Source organism: Cydia pomonella, chromosome 26, assembly GCF_033807575.1.
Source record: "Cydia pomonella isolate Wapato2018A chromosome 26, ilCydPomo1, whole genome shotgun sequence".
Lineage (NCBI taxonomy): Eukaryota > Metazoa > Arthropoda > Insecta > Lepidoptera > Tortricidae > Cydia > Cydia pomonella.
The window spans coordinates 6,406,274-6,422,675 of record NC_084728.1 but is presented as its reverse complement, the minus strand read 5'-3'; the positions used below and the strand labels follow the sequence as shown (position 1 = coordinate 6,422,675).

Genomic DNA, 16,402 nt, shown 5'->3' with positions numbered 1-16,402 from the left:
TTTTCTCAGGAACTGCATCAGGTTGGCTAGGTCCCTGGTTTCAGATTGACTGCGGTGCCAAGCACGAAGTATGCTTTCTGGCAGTGCCGACTCTATCATAGGAAACAGCATTGAAGCGTACTTGTCTTTTGTCACGCCGAGTGTTTCCAATGCTTGCAGGTGTGTTTGCAGGTTATCGTACAAATTCGACAAGTTTTTAGGCTCTCCTCTTTGTTGCATCAATGTTAACAAACCTCTTACGTAAGTTTCAATGAGTAAGTCGTCTCCAGCAAATCTAGCCTTTAGAGCTTCCACTGCCTTACTGTAGTTCTCTGCGCAAGGTGGGTAACTCTCGACAAGCTGTCGTGCGCTGCTATTTGGGGTCATTGATTGTAAAAGATATTGGTACTTATCAGTTGCGTCCATTACTTTATCTTCGTGAATTTTCTTAAATTGACCCCAAAATGAGAGCCAGGATTTGATATTCCCGTCGAACTTAACCAACTCCAACTTGGGCAGCTTAAGGCTTCGCTGGATGCTGGATTGTGCTGAATGTAGCGACGACGCACTACTGATGCAAGGAAGTGGTTTTGAAAATGCGGCTTTTACTTGATGCCAATGTATTTTATATTGCATCGCCTTTTCTTGGTCTGAATGAAATTGTTCCTCGTCAAATTCTTCACTTTCGACCCATAAGTCTCGCAATGTGGCTTCAGCTTCAAACAAACTCGAAGCCGCTTCGGACAGGAGGTCGAAAATCTGCGGTGCTGCCGAATCTTTATTCTCCACCGCCTTCGCCGTCTTGTCCGCGAGAGTTGTAAATTCTCTTCTGAACTGTGTTCGTTTGCGTTTCCACGATTCCATCTTTATTTTTTATTTATGCACGGTCGCCAGATGTGTTGAACTCGCGTTATTTATTGAAACACTTGGATAAACTGAACACAAAAATATATATAAAGAATAACAATTAATAGGTCATCGCTGTTGCGACGATATTTTCAGACTGCCATGGTTACATACATTTCAAATTATTCTATTTTACTGTGACATGGTTCTAAAACCAAATAGAAAATAATACATGAAAAGTAAACCATAAATAAAACCTTTTTGTAATGCGGAGCAGAATACGTCACAACAGGCCTTTGCGTCTATTGCAGACGATTTAAGCATTGCTGTTTAGACAACGGGTGTCACGCAGTGCAAGTGTTATTTTAAATGTCAAACTTCTATGAAAGTACCTTTGACGACCGTTCTGGCCTTGTGGGTAGTGCTAGTGACCCTGCCTATGAAGCCGGTGGTTCTGGGTTCAAATCCCTGTAAGGACATTTATTTGTGTGATGAGCACGGATATTTGTTCGTGAGTCTTAGGTGTTTTCTATGTATTTAAGTATTTGTATATTATATATATCGTTGTCTAAGTACCCACAACACAAGCCTTCTTGATCTTGAGCTTAATGTGGGCTTAACCAATTTGTTTTTTTTTTTTTTTTTTTTTATTTACCAAAAAAATACAATATTTTAAGTACCTTAATCTAATTTTTCGCCAAACTGTGAAACAGTTTGTTGGCGGTGCGCTCTAAAATAATCTTAAACTAAATAGGTACACTAAACATTGAGTAATACGGTAGGTAGAAGTATGAGCATATTAACATACCTATAATCTAGTGAGAAAATGTCCTATAATATTTAATATTTATATACAAGAATTTTTCAAAAAAACTGCTTGAGACTGCGGGTACCCTAGGGCTGTGGGCTTTATATATTATGTATATCGTTGTCTGAGTACCAACAACACAAGCCTTCTTGAGCTTACTGCATGTAGGGCTTAGTCAATTTGTGTAATAATATAATATACGCCTTATAATATTAATTATGACATATAAATAACACTTGCACTGCGTATGCTATCAAAATCGTTGCAGACTTTTCTTGTTCTAACTCTACAGACAATCGTGTAAATTAACATGCAAAAGGAAGTCAATAACTTATCTTTATCTTAATATTATACCAAAAACGAGTTTTAGAAATAGCGAAATTGGAACCAGTTAGAATACTTAAATATGTTAATATTAATTCGGACGCGAATAAATAACCAAGTGTTATGTTTAATGGCTTTATCTGCCGCCATGTTTGCTTAAAACGGCATAGACAAGATTTTTATTTTTTAATTGTGAATCTGATTTAAATGTTAATTAATTGAAGCTGAGAAATGTCAATTTAAAGAAAGTTAATGATTAATTTACTGTTAAGATATTTTCTAAATTAGAGGTTATTTTTGAATTAATAAAATCTTAACTAGAATAAGTCAAGAGACTAATTATAAGTAAGCTTTGGTTTCATTTACGATTTAGGTGTTGAAGTTTGGGTATTGTCATTGTCGAATGTGGAGTATTTTGAGAAAAAAATACACATTCTGGGACTCTGGCATTTTGAGACCATTCCGTTTTGCGATCTAGGATTATTGGTAAATGGAACCAACGCCTAATTTGGAATAATAAGAACTTTAATTTCGAATAAAAAATATCATCTAAATTTATTTACAATAACAATATACATAATGGATATAATTATACAGAGGATAAAGGACTAAAATAGGCCATTGAGGCATTGTACCAAGGATGCCGGCGGCATTTCCTCGTTATATCGCAATACTGATTGATATGTTGTGCGAGGATGCCGCCAGCTCTTCGATTACCAGCTACGTCAACTAGACTCGTGCGCCAAAAACTTGTGCGGTCTGGGACCCCATGGACCTAGAGTTTCAACGCCAAATGGTATAAAAAGGTTCTCTCTACCGAGGCTCTTACATTGCGAATATATTCCATATATATTCTTTGATTCCAAATGAACCCATCTGTTAAACACAACCACACACCCCACCTATAGCAAAATATGTTATAAAACGATTACTTATTAATGAAAATGTAAATATTTTTGTCGTATAATTTAATTAAAGCAGGCTATAACCGTTGCACGAATAATTCGTAACATTCTTTAAGTAATTAACGGACTCATTTACTGAAATAAACTTTATCGACATCTACAGTAATAAAACATTATTATTTATAACATTTGGGGTCCATATTCAAGCACTTGAAAAGGCTCTATATGATTTTAAGTAATACGTAGAGTCAGACCAAGCCAACTTTGCATGACATTTGCAATGACATAATTAATGTCAAATTTCTATGAAAACATGACGTTTATAATGACACTCCCATACATTGATTTGAGCTGAGACGGACTTTATCAAAAACATGTTTATTTTAAGTTTATTTTCCAATTGACATGTGTGAAAATTGTTTTGTTTGCAAAAATGCTAATTGTGTTTTTCTCTTTTGTTTTAGGACGAAGTAAGTACGGGACCTCACGGCAGACACGTGAGAACTATCCAATTTTATTATTTTTAATATTATTTATAAAAAAAAACATGAAAATAACTATTAATAATAAGCTTACATTTAGATTTCTTGATTTTTTATAATTTACGGTATTTAACGGTTGTTTTTAACTATAATAATAATTAAGTATAAAATATTAATCTGTGATGTAATGCAACGTTATAAAGGATTGAAAAGATCATAATATAAGTATAAAATGGAATCTCAAACCCTAACACTAGACCCTACTCATAGTGTAGTGTTCCTGCCGGTGAGTAATGTTGCCAGAGCTCAACGAGGGTGCGGAGTGTTAGGGTCGGCAACCCGCATGTAATTCCTCTGGAGTTGCAGGCGTACATAGGCTACGGAGACTGCTTACTATAAGGCGGGTCCTATGCTTATTTGTCATCGACGTAGTATAAAAAAAACCTATATTTTTATGCTTTTAATCTAAAACTAACTAAAGGCTATTTGTGCCATGATTCATTAATAAAAGGGAATGACATGGTCATTTTACCAAATATTTTGACACAAACATTAATAATGTCAAACCTATTCATTGACAGTTCATGCGTGAACCCTCACACTGCCACCACAATAAAAACTCTACGAAAAAACGAATTAATAGACTAAATGATACCTCAGAAAACTTAGAAAAAATGTCTATGGTTGATTAGAAAAAATACGTGGCCAATGACCTTAGACGATCCATCATAAAGTGTTTAAAAAAGTTGGAGCAAAAAAGTGTCATTCGTTTGAGGCGGAATGGTTTGGGTCGTGGTCTGTAGAAAATAAAAAAAGTTTGGTATTAGACGAGTCATTTGACAATTAAAGATTGTTGAGGAATGTAAAGTAAATCGATTAGAGTTGTTAATGGAGTAAAATTAATGTTTGCTTTTCGTTTAAACTGTGTTCGAGATAGGAACCGTTATACTGGTTTCAATGAAAATCGAAATGTGACCTTTTTTCAGACATAGACTTTATTTTAATTTTTTTATGTCTTAAAAAAATTATAAAAAAAAACAAATATTTTCTTTCTGAGTTATCAGGTCATCTAAATTCAATTCAATTCAATTCAATTCAATTTATTTTTATTTCGGACCATGTCCATGTCCATAGTGATAGTGAGTAAATAAAAGGATCAAGGAATAGAGGTATATTTTAAAAAGCGAAATAACGAAAGTAAAATTTTGTATTTATGAAAAATTATCGGTTTTGAGTCCAAGTTTCTATATATTAAATCAATGATTACTTAGTAAAAAAATGGTTTATGAACTACACTTCGATAATAAGAAATAAGTGTACTTTTTTCATACGAGATAGATTAATTTATAATAAATCATAATAAACGTGTTAAAATTACAATTCCAACTAAAAAAGTAGAGTTTTACCTAAATATTGGTTTTTGACCAGAAATATATGATAAATAATTGTCAAAATGGCGCTGTTATTCTTAGCTCAGGTGACAGCTCAGATTAGTATGAACAATTTAGTTCCAATGAAATTCCGCAATATGGCGCGTGATCATGTATTACTGGTCAGGCTTTATTCTCAGATTTTCGATTAAAGTTATCAGATACCTATCTCATAACATTATATCGAGAAATAAATATAATGAAGTAAGAAATCAATCAGTAGACATCATGATTTGGAATGAAAATCTAAGTAAGGTCAATATGGAAAAGACCGGCATATAAAATGGGGGGGGTAATAGCATCGTTAGCTGACGTTTCTGTTTGTTATAAAATTATAAAGAGAAGGATACCCGCAATTTGCAAACTTCGGTGTTCGCGGTAAACCCTCTAAAAAGGAAGAGCTTCATTCCTTCTGCTCCACCGATCTTCTGTATGCTGAGTATGTGTGTACAAAGACCGAAGACGAAAGACCTTTATGGCTACCACCAGTTTGACACTGACATATATATAGCGAATATTCGCTAGGATGTCAGTGAGTAACTTACTTTCTATATATTTCCCTCATACTCGCATATTAGTGCGAGCGAGGTGTATGTACTTGTAGACGATCTTACCTTTTAGACGATCTTTTCACCTTACTCACTTTTGCATCCTTTCTAGTGTACAAAATGGTTCATTTAATTTTCCCCACAGCAACCATCACTTCATTTCAGACCCGGCAGGCAGTCGGTGAAATATTTTGACCAATTTTAAAGTTACGTGCGCACACACTGAATTGGTTAAGATATTGCATCGTCTGCTCGTGCGGGAGTATCGTCGAAGGGCGCCATGGTTTTTGCAATGTGTGTTTTTTGTTTGTGTATTTATTGTAATAATGCTAACAGACGGGAGTACCGAAACGCGACCTTGATACGGTCAGGTTATCTCTTTAGCACTTTCACTTATAGCTGCGTCCTAGACGGACGTACGGCTAACTATCTTCCATTCGATGGTTTAGCCTTGGACGAGGCTGGTATGGAAGTGACCAGACCAAGATCGCGGTCCGGTACGCAAGTCTTGTGTTGTGGCTTTTATGTGTGTTTTTTGCAATGTTTGTTATTTTGGAATGTGTGTGTATGTTTTTTAATGCGTTTTTATTTTTCTAATCATCTTCTTGTATTGTGTTATCTAATATCTTAATATACGCAGATTGATCGTTCGCCATATTTTGCATAAGTACTTACATACTTTTAAGATGGCCCTATCTTCGATAGTATTCAGGTGCGCCATTATCATACCATACTTACTCGTACTTTACTCTTTGATCATACCCCAGTGTGGCGGGTGCCATTGGTTTGACGTAACAAACGATAACTTACGATAAAGGCTTATGCATGGTTATACACGCTTATATTGCACTAGATTGCTGTTCATGTACATTGGTACAAAATTATTATCATTAGATATCGGTCCCCCTATCTGCCATTAAATGTTGCCCCCTGAAATCCGCTCTCTGGTAATGTTTTTCAAACATCACAACTCTCAAGATATAGTTTTGTATATAAATTACGACGTATTAGGCTATCAGATCAATCTATACTTTTTGTAACACACACGACGCGACAAATATGCCGTCAGTTGGTCGAGCGGGTGTGACAGACTGACAGCCGATAGCTATTTAAAAAACTGGTAATATTAGGACCATTATTATTCTAAGGCAACATCTATATATTTATGGGCGAGTGTTGCTAGTTTTTAAGACTTTTTAAAAGAATAAATCAAATAAAGTAACGAGCTTTAGGTTATTTCAAACTTACCATCATATTCCTAGCGAGATATCCCGGCTCAGCTTTTTGCCACGGTCTTTTTTAGGGTTCTCTACCCAAATGGTAAAATGGGACCCTATTACTAAGACTTCGCTGTCCGTCCTTCTGTCTGTTTATCCGTCTGTCACTAGGCAGTATCTCATGAACGACAGACAGTTGAAATTTTCACAGATGATATATTTCTGTTGCCGCTATAACAACAAATACTAAAAAGTACGGAACCCTCGGTGGGCTAGTCCACTCGCACTTGTCTGGTTTTTCAAACTTAGCGCAGGATTTGAACTCACGAGCTGAGGATTGAAAGTCGAATGTCATATCCACTCGGTCATCATCGCTTCATTCACAGTTTACTACATACTTTTATACTTGTGTGTTGTTGCAGTATTGTTTTTTTTGTGATTTAGGTTTATGTGTGTTTGTTTTATACTAAACTGTGTAATTTTTCATGCTAGTGTTTATGGCAAACTCCTTTTTCAAATGAGGTACTAGATTGAAATTAGGCTAATCAAATTAGACTCAAAATAAGTGTTTTGAGAAATTAATTTGCAGCATGCTGGAAATTGTTATGATACCTTAATTTGGTCCTAAATGCGTGTAATCCGAGTTTGCTCTATCCCAGGAGGTGTGCATACATTTTGGGAGCCTTGGGAAATACAATTTTCCTTGAATTGCCAAACAACTCGATATAGAAGGAACCCACCATCAATTACAATGGCACTACCAGCAATGTTTGGTGGATCAGACACTGGTGAAAAGGCGTTTTCGGGTTTTAACCTTTTAACTGCCAAAGACGTCATATGACGCGCGCGGCTACAGCCCAATATCAACCTTCATGCGTACCGAGTCGGTAGGTACTACCGACAAGGTTCACGATTACGCGCCGCGTACTATAGGCGTGGCGTTCAAAAGGTTAATGTGATTATATCAAAAATCTAAAAAATCTAAATGGCGGCCATTTATTACAACTTTTACTACGAATTCATATTAAGGTACCTTTCGGATCCTCAGATATCAATTTTCATGATTAGAGTGAATTATCCGTCGGACGTACCGTTTTCTAGCTACAAGAGAATAACTGAAAAAGTGCAAACATTTTTGCACACCTCCTGGCATTGCGCAAACTCGGATTACACGCGTTTAGTAAATAAAGGTATTAAAGCTTACTGGAAATGAATTCTTCTAAAAAAAATAATTTGATTAGCCTAAATGTTGTTAAGAGGCTGTCAATACCTAAAGCGCGCACACTGTCTATTTGTATCGGAGTAAATGAGATAGCACTGTCGCATGTTACTGGGCCTGGGCAAGGGAATAATAAGAAAAAATATTTAAAAAAAAAGTGGATTATTAGTGTAATATATTACTCAACAGCGGTTTAGATATAAATGTTTTGAAATTGTGATTTTAATTGCAGACCCATAAGTCAAAACAATAAAGACATAAAACCGTTTAATTGTGATTTTAAGAACAATCTTTGCAATTATTTTCTATCGAGGCGATTTCGTTCAATCATGTATCGAGTACAACCACGGTCTTTGAAATATAATTAATATGAACATATATTTTTCTTACTTGACTAAAACAAATAGTCTTTCTTAAAAAACTGTTTAAGTAACATCAATTTCAAGGACATTGGGTGTTGACAGCCTCTTAATCATTGCATTTTTAGATTATAGTTAACGTGCAGCGTTTTTTGTGTTTGTATTTACTGTTATTTGTGTTTTATGCTTATCTGACGTTTGTGTGTGTTTCTGTAAAACTGTCAACATTTATAACGATATTTACAAGTAAAAATTAAATGAAAGAAAAAAAAACTCGACATGTTTAGCATGTAAAATATCATTACCATCACTTAATATCATGATGATGATGATGATGATCTTTCCGGCCGATTTCGACCATGGCGACCACTTCGACTCCTAGTTAGCTCGGCGCTTATGCGCTCGAAGATGGCTGACATAGCCGATCTTTGAGGTGAACCCCCGCGCACATTGAGGGCACGTGAGGACACCAGCTATGTAGTGGTAGTGAATGGACGCAGGCTGGCGCTTTTTCAGCTCGTCGCGTTTAGCGTCGAGGTCAGCTTTACGTTGCTCCCCGAAATCGCGCACATTGCCCTGCACCAGCCTGCGCCACTCAGGACGATGTGCTGCCAAACCTTCCCACCGAGAGGCGTCAATGTTGCATCTTTTCATGTGTCGTTTCTGAACATCTTTGTATCGGAGGAGTTGTCCGCCAATATCATAATTGCCTGCCAATTCAGCTTAAAAATATTACACTTGGTAATTTTAAAAATCTGTATATTTCAACCAACTTGAAGTGTCCATTTCAAATGTAAATAACTTTGTAGGGTTGTCACGGATATAAAAATATCCGGATCCCTTTGTTTGACATAATTATTAAAAGTCATAATGTAATGATTATCGGATTATCATTAGTCATAATTCTGAAACCGTTAACTTCTCAGTATTTTCGTAAGGTTATATTATAGATAGGTTAGGTTAGGTTTGTTTTATGGTAATCCTGAAAAGTTACGCGTTTCTGAAAAAAAAGACTAACGAAAATGCGGACAAATAATACACAGGTATGGCTTAAAACAGTTAAAACTTGATGGTAAAGAATAAAGCCTCAAAAATATTTCATTTGAATGATTTCGTTTTACTTTTTAATCCAGTTTTACGATTATAAAAACTCGATTGTAGAACTCTCTATGTCTAACGATTTTGAGTATGAAAATTCGAAAGGACAGCGTTTTTTGGCCCTAAAAGGTACAGGTCAATTCCCACCGGAACGAATGAATGAATGGAAATATCTATGTGTGTATCACCAACAAAATGGCGGCTCTGAATGTATACCGATACATGTTTCACTCATACAATTAAAGTCTCGTTCATTCCATTCGTGCCAGCTTTCGTGAAAAGAGCTGTCGCTTTGGACATTGGCATTAATTTGCTGCAGGTGTTAATTGTATTAGAATTGTGGCACATAGTTGGTTTAACATCCTGCCTACTTGTATTTTTAAGTTGAATTATATACCCCATACATACAGGTGGTCTACTATGTCCTATGGGTAGCACAATATGTAGGCACAAGGTTAAACTAACTGTCCACGTTTTCATATCTTTTATTAAACCCTTTTTATACTCTATGTGGTTTCATGGGCGCCAAGATTACCCTGTTTATAAAATGTTTACGGTGTTTTGAGTTATCGACAAAAGTACGAAAGTCATTACACTTTCAATGAGATTTTGTAATGGTCATCTAGATTCTAGAATGTTTATTTCAACGTTAAATAACCACAATTTCGGCTCGACTTTAGGTAAAGTTAACAAAACTACTGTTTTACTAAACTAGGTGGTCATTTCAACATCTCACAGATGAAGAGAAAACATCCTGTACTACTACATGTATCAATATTATAATTTAAAAAAATAGGGAAGGTGTCAAATATTGCCCGTTTATGAAATACTTGGTCTTTTAACCTAATTTAGGATATATGGACTCAAAGTTTTCTCCTGAACTCTCATATGAAAAGAAGCTGAAAATATGCATAATTATATTCTTTCTCTGTCCAGGTCCGCGCACGCGCCGGCCGAAGAAGCCCCCTGGAGAGGCCGCGCAGACTGACGAGAAACGCCCCAGGACCGCTTTCTCTGGCCCGCAGCTCGCCAGGCTAAAGGTAACAATAATTCAGCCCATATACGTCCCACTAATGGGCACAGGCCTCCTCTCATGCGCGAGAGGGCTTGGGCTATATTCCCCACGTTGGCCCAATGCGGCACATACACCTTTGAATTTCTTCGCAGATGTATGCAGGTTTCCTCACGATGTTTTTCTTCACCGAGAAGCTACTGCTAAATATCATTAGTAGTTATTATAGTTAGTTAGATGCCCCTTGGGCAGACAGAGCGAGGAAAACCTTCTTACGGCCGCCTTCTCTGTCCCGCAATGTTGCTTGCCAAGCTAAAAGTAATTCTGAAATAAGCACTTAAGTCCAGTCGTCCAAAGAAGTCCTTGGCGAGCACAGTGCGACCAAAAACGGTCCAGGACCGCCTTTTCTAGCCCGCAACTTGCCAAGCTAGAGGTAATTCTTCTTGGCTTTTAAGTTCCTGTTAACAGTAGACAAAAGACGAAGTTTAAGGCATTTTCTAGACTTGGAGGAAACTCATACAGTATCGATAGTACTTATCTTGATTGATCATCTGTATGTTGAGACAATTTGTAACAATTTTTGAGAGGTGCCCGGAAAATATGAAGCCATGATATTTTGAAACAGACGGTTCTCCAATGACTTCTTTTCTTTTTGTCGGTTTGGTATTACTGAGGATCGTGACCACGTGTTTTTGAGGTTCTAATAATTTATTTCCATCGGTCTTGATCGATTATTGCCTTTACCACTTTATACCTGAGATGGCTTTTTACCAATTGATGATGCTATTCTAATTATGATTTTCAAAGAACATATAATTTTCATACATTTCCAATTTAAAGGTTATGTTTTGTCCACATAAATATCCTCTAGACTGCTTATCTTCGTTTTTTTAATGATACACATGCTGAAAGATTTTTTTATCCACAGCACGAGTTCGCCGAGAATCGCTACCTGACGGAGCGGCGGCGGCAAGCTCTGGCCGCGGAGCTCGGTCTGGCTGAAGCTCAGATCAAGATCTGGTTCCAGAACAAGCGAGCCAAGATCAAGAAGGCCTCGGGACAGAGGAACCCGCTAGCCTTACAGCTGATGGCACAGGGCTTGTATAATCACAGCACGGTGCCGCTGACGAGGGAAGAAGAGGAGCTGGAGATGAAAGCGAGAGAGAGGGAGCAACAGAATAGACAGTAGATTTTGTGAAAAGACGAGGCTAATGTTTACTTCATTTGGGTAGAATCAGGTCTGCTATTGCAGATATTATATGCACCCATTTTTGGATCAGTTATTTATAATCCTTTAAAGGCAGCCTCTGTGACAAATTTTAAGGTAAAGATGAAATTACTTAATAAATGAATGAACCTGCTGAGTAAATAATCTTGTATATCTGGATTAACATCAAGACTAGAACGGAATGCCACAAACTATTGTATTATACATGTTGGAGGAACAGTAATTTATATAAACAATGACTCATCTTAGACCGGCCCTGGGCTGGGCCAGGGCGTCCGATACTTCGTTTTCTACAGAAAGCATTACGTGATCACCCGTTATAGAAAATGAAGTGTCGGACTCCCCGGCCCGACCCCGGGCTGGTTTAGCGTGAGTCATCCTTAAGTAAGTCTGTTTTATTTTGTGACTAGAAGTGTTTCTGGGCATCTCTTAGGTTTTCTATCAGCATACATCATAGAAAACGAATATTAAAAAGTTCTTTTCTAAATTTAGACAAACAGATTTGCTACACAACGTTGCAATAGGTTATACATTTTAAAGACTTAGCCTTGTCTTTTAGCAGAAATATGTAAATTCTTGAATAGAACGTGCATTTGTAGTTTTTGGACACGATAGGTTACTTTTACTCAGGAATTAGTCAAACTTTAAGATTTCGTTTTCATGACAAATTTTACAATCTTTGTTAAATCTTTTAAGTTTTCTAAGCGATTGTCCGTTATATTGTTCCTAATTATTAGTGCCATGACATATATGGACTCGAAAATTTGTAAGAATATTGTTTATATAGGGTTTTATTCAGTATGATATAACAGCTTCATAACATCAAATCTCGGCCCGATTAGTAGAATTAAATACGATGACGATAAGTTCTGGTTTAGATAAGTTCTCATTTAGTTCGTTTGTATGTCGTATAATTGCCAGAAGCAGCTCGATTCGGGCAACCAATGTCACTTTGACGTTACAAATATCGTAGATAGATCTTATTTTTACTTAGCGGAATCGAAATAAACGTCAATTTTGACATGTCGTTTAGTTATCGATCTTTTAAAGATTTTTCCAAGATCTTAAACGTGTCTTAATTATTCTTCGAATCGGGCCGTCTATTTGTTTTGAATTTGTGACGTCCCACGCGTAAAGGTTATGCGGTTGGCGATTACGTCGCGTAGCGCCGAGTTAGTATTGAGGTGAAATTATAGCGTAAGCGCCAACCGCCTGGTACCTTTACCCGTGGAACGACACATTTGTTTAATTTTGTGCAATAACACTTATAGAAATTAAATATCATATGTTTATTCTGAGAATAGTGGTCAAGTCAAACACAATTTAGTTGTAACAGCAAAAATTTGAAATATGTAGGTATCTGCTTTAATTACATGTACTTATTGAAAAAACCGAATAAAACCTTGTCCTGAACTTCTATATAAGAACGATAAATAGTACTAGCGTATAGAATCGTCACTCCATAGTAAATACCTACGCACAATGCTCTACCACTTTTCTAGAAAGCGTAGTGCATTGATACTAGGGCTGTCACCTAGAAATTTATTTTTACAAATGCTATTATGATAGCTATATTCAAGGGTTGACATTGATATAGATATCGTTCTCTTAGTTACACTGAAACATAAATTAATATGAGTAAAAGAGATAAGTGCTGTATTTTTTTTTACTTATTGACGCTATATCTATTTGTCATTCTTATTAATTTGCCATACAAATGGGCTTTGTAAATAAATATTTAGATAAATAATGTTAAATAAATAATGTCCCACTCGATTGTATAAATAAATAATTTAAAATATCATGTAAATATTATTTAATAAGTTTTAATAATAATTAAGTTATTTATTGTGCAATGTAGCAGTATTAATTAGTAGAGTTGTAAGGGTTGGTGACAAACTGGTAATTCGACAACAAAGCTCTCTTGTTTGCCACCTTTGTGGTCTACAAATAATATCTACAAGAATCTCAATACTTGCTCTGATATCATGAAACACAGAGACTGAAAACATCATTGGTGACACCCCTATGACAGTCAGAAAAATAAATCTTTCACCTTTAGAACGCCACGTATATCGTGCGCGGCGCGCCATTGTGGACCTTGTCGGGATGCACGAATAATAATAAAATAATGAAATAATGGGCTGTACTCACCCGCGTTACTTGACGTCTTGACGGTCTAAGTTCCCTTGTACAGATAATTTTGATCACTTGGTACGTATAGCTAATAATGCACTCATCAGAATGTCACCAGCTCCAACCATACAGTAGCAGTTTATAGGAAAAACATTATTAAAACAAGTTATAAAAATAGCTCCTTGTTTGTATTTTGTTCTTACCCTAAAGCTCTTACAAAGCATACAGATGTTACTTCGTTGCATTATTAGAAGCTACATACATTTTTTAGAAAAAAAAAATCACAGGTCTGGATGATGAACTTGCGCCTCTGGGGCACTTCTGGGACTGAACGCCATATACTCAACCAAGAATGACGCAGATTTTTTTTTCAAATCTAATACGTATTAAATACAATTTATAGTTATTAGTTGGTTATTAACCTCTCGTCTACATATGATAAGGATCCTGACCGAATATTTTGTTATATTTTTGCATTTTTTTTCTAGAGCGATTTTTTCTGCTCAGGCAGAGTAGCCATCATGCAAATTGCTTATGCTCCGTAGCGACCGAAACGCAACTGTCACTGTCACACTAATATGGTGGAGTGATAGAGAGACACAGAGCGTTTCATTGTCGTAGCGATAGCGTTGTCGCCTTCGCTGGGCCGGCTGTACAGTCACGTCTGAAAATATAGATACGAAAAAAGTGACAAAAATATGTATACACTACCTTAACATATGGGCAATAAAGTCGTGTACACATATTTTTGACACTATTTCGTATCGATATTTTCAGACGTGACCGTACGGCATAACTGAGGTTTGAACCCACGCTTTTTGACTACCACCACATAAATGTTAATCTTTAGTTTCTCTGGACCTGCTGAAACCAAATGGCTTATACAAACGGTACTTCTAGCGTCTTTAGAAGTCAATGAAAATAAGTGGATAAAAACCAATCACACTCTTCTTCCACGCGTTGTCCCAGCATTTTGCCACGGCTCATGGGAGCTTGGGGTCCGCTTATCCCCCAAGAATAGGCGTAGGCACTAGTTTTTACGAAAGCGACTTCCATCTGACCTTTCAACCCAGAGGGTAAACTAGGCCTTGTTGGGATTAGACCAGTTTCCTCACAATGTTTTTCTTTACCGAAAAGCAACTGGTATATAAATAAATCTATTTATTGACAATAACAATATACATAATGGATATATACAGATGAATACTATAACTAGCTTATATCTAAAATAGGCCCTTGAGGCATTGTACCAAGGATGCTGGCGGCATTTCCTCGTTACCAAATGGCTTATACAAACGGTACTTCTAGCGTCTTTAGAAGTCAATGAAAATAAACTGTCAACCATCTGTCTGTCACTTTGCACAGCAATATTTTTGTCTAATTTTTCAAATTATACATGGCCTTAGATGCCTAAAACTGCTTTTATTTTATCAAAAACCATCGAATTACTGTGCAATAGTGTGGGCAGGCCCAATACTGAACAAATAATAACATATCTTTTTGTTTCAGACGTTGCGGCCTTGTCCGGGCTACGTCGTGTCATCCTGACGGCCGACGTCAACGCCTTTAATGGACTTTATATTTACATTATTGTATATTTTAAGTGATTTGTGATATTCTGTGAATAAGTATTTTGTGCTCTAACTATTGGAGTGTAGTTTTCCGGTAAGTGGATGCATGCCGCAACTCAACCAGGCGATGGCACGTCATACCTAAATTTTACTTGTGTACAATGCGATAACTCTTTTAAAACGCAGAGAGGCCTCAATATTCATATTACCAAAAAACACCGTCCTTGTATCAGTCAAAACGATGCCGGTCTAAATTTAGACCCATCCTTTTTGACCACCCCCCTTTCTGACCCACCTAATTCTATCCCTTTCCATTTATACCTCAGCGAACTTAAAAATAATGTTCCCGTTGTTAAAAGAGTTCCGCGCGGCGCTAGGATCACAGTTGCTAACCACCTTTCAGGACTAATTACAAAATGTGTGGAAAATAATCAAATTGATGATTGGCATAAACTTTTCCTTTTTTCTTTCAATACCCTTCATGCCAAAAAGGATGGGGCAATTTCTTTAACACAAAAAATCAAAAACAATTGTGTTTCGAATACAACTCCACACATTTATCGACCTTCTAAAGGGTGCGCCCCATCCACCTTCAATAGAACCAAATTAATTGAAAGTAAAATTAGCGACGGCGATCTTAAAGGTGCCGCTCGTATTCTTTTCACAAACGATGTGCTATCGCCAGATACTCCTGATACCCTCTCGGCCTTACGTTCTAAACATCCCCCGGCTCCTTCAACACCACACTCATTTGCCCCACCTACGGCTGACCAGGCCTGCCTCCAAATCGGAGGCAAGGACATTATTGACGCTATAATGTCATTCAAAACCGGTTCGGCGGCTGGCCTGGATGGGATCTCGCCCCAACATTTGAAGGACCTAATTTGTCATTCGGTGGGCGACTCAGGTGAGCAGCTTATCTGTTCCCTTACTAAATTAATAAACTTTATGTTTTCAGGCAAAATTAACACCGAAATTGTTCCTATCCTATACGGTGCAAACCTGATTGCCCTAACCAAAAAGGACGGAGGGGTGAGACCCATTGCGGTGGGGTCTACTTTACGACGTCTGGCATCAAAAATTGCGGTTAGACACTTTAGATCAAAATTGCAGTCCCTTTTTGAACCAGTACAGCTAGGTTTTGGCACGAAAGGTGGGTGCGAGGCAGCCGTCCATGCCCTAAGGACCTACCTTTCATTCGATGATTGTGAAATTGTAGTCAAAATTGACGTTAAAAATG

At 36.9% G+C, this 16,402-nt stretch overlaps 1 protein-coding gene across 2 annotated transcripts in view; it reads left to right on the top strand.

The window, feature by feature from the left end:
* Positions 1 to 12,086, top strand: part of LOC133531959 (homeobox protein invected-like) — a 103,917-nt gene extending 91,831 nt beyond the window's left edge. The window contains exons 4-6 of one of the 2 annotated variants that reach the window (XM_061870413.1): positions 3,327 to 3,359; positions 10,152 to 10,255; positions 11,156 to 12,086. In XM_061870413.1, the coding sequence (XP_061726397.1) occupies positions 3,327 to 3,359; positions 10,152 to 10,255; positions 11,156 to 11,416 (398 nt within the window). In that variant the 3' untranslated portion in view covers positions 11,417 to 12,086. The remainder of the gene's footprint in view (positions 1 to 3,326; positions 3,360 to 10,151; positions 10,256 to 11,155) is intronic. The other variant, XM_061870414.1, reaches the window with a different exon arrangement.
* Positions 12,087 to 16,402: the final 4,316 nt, after the last annotated feature.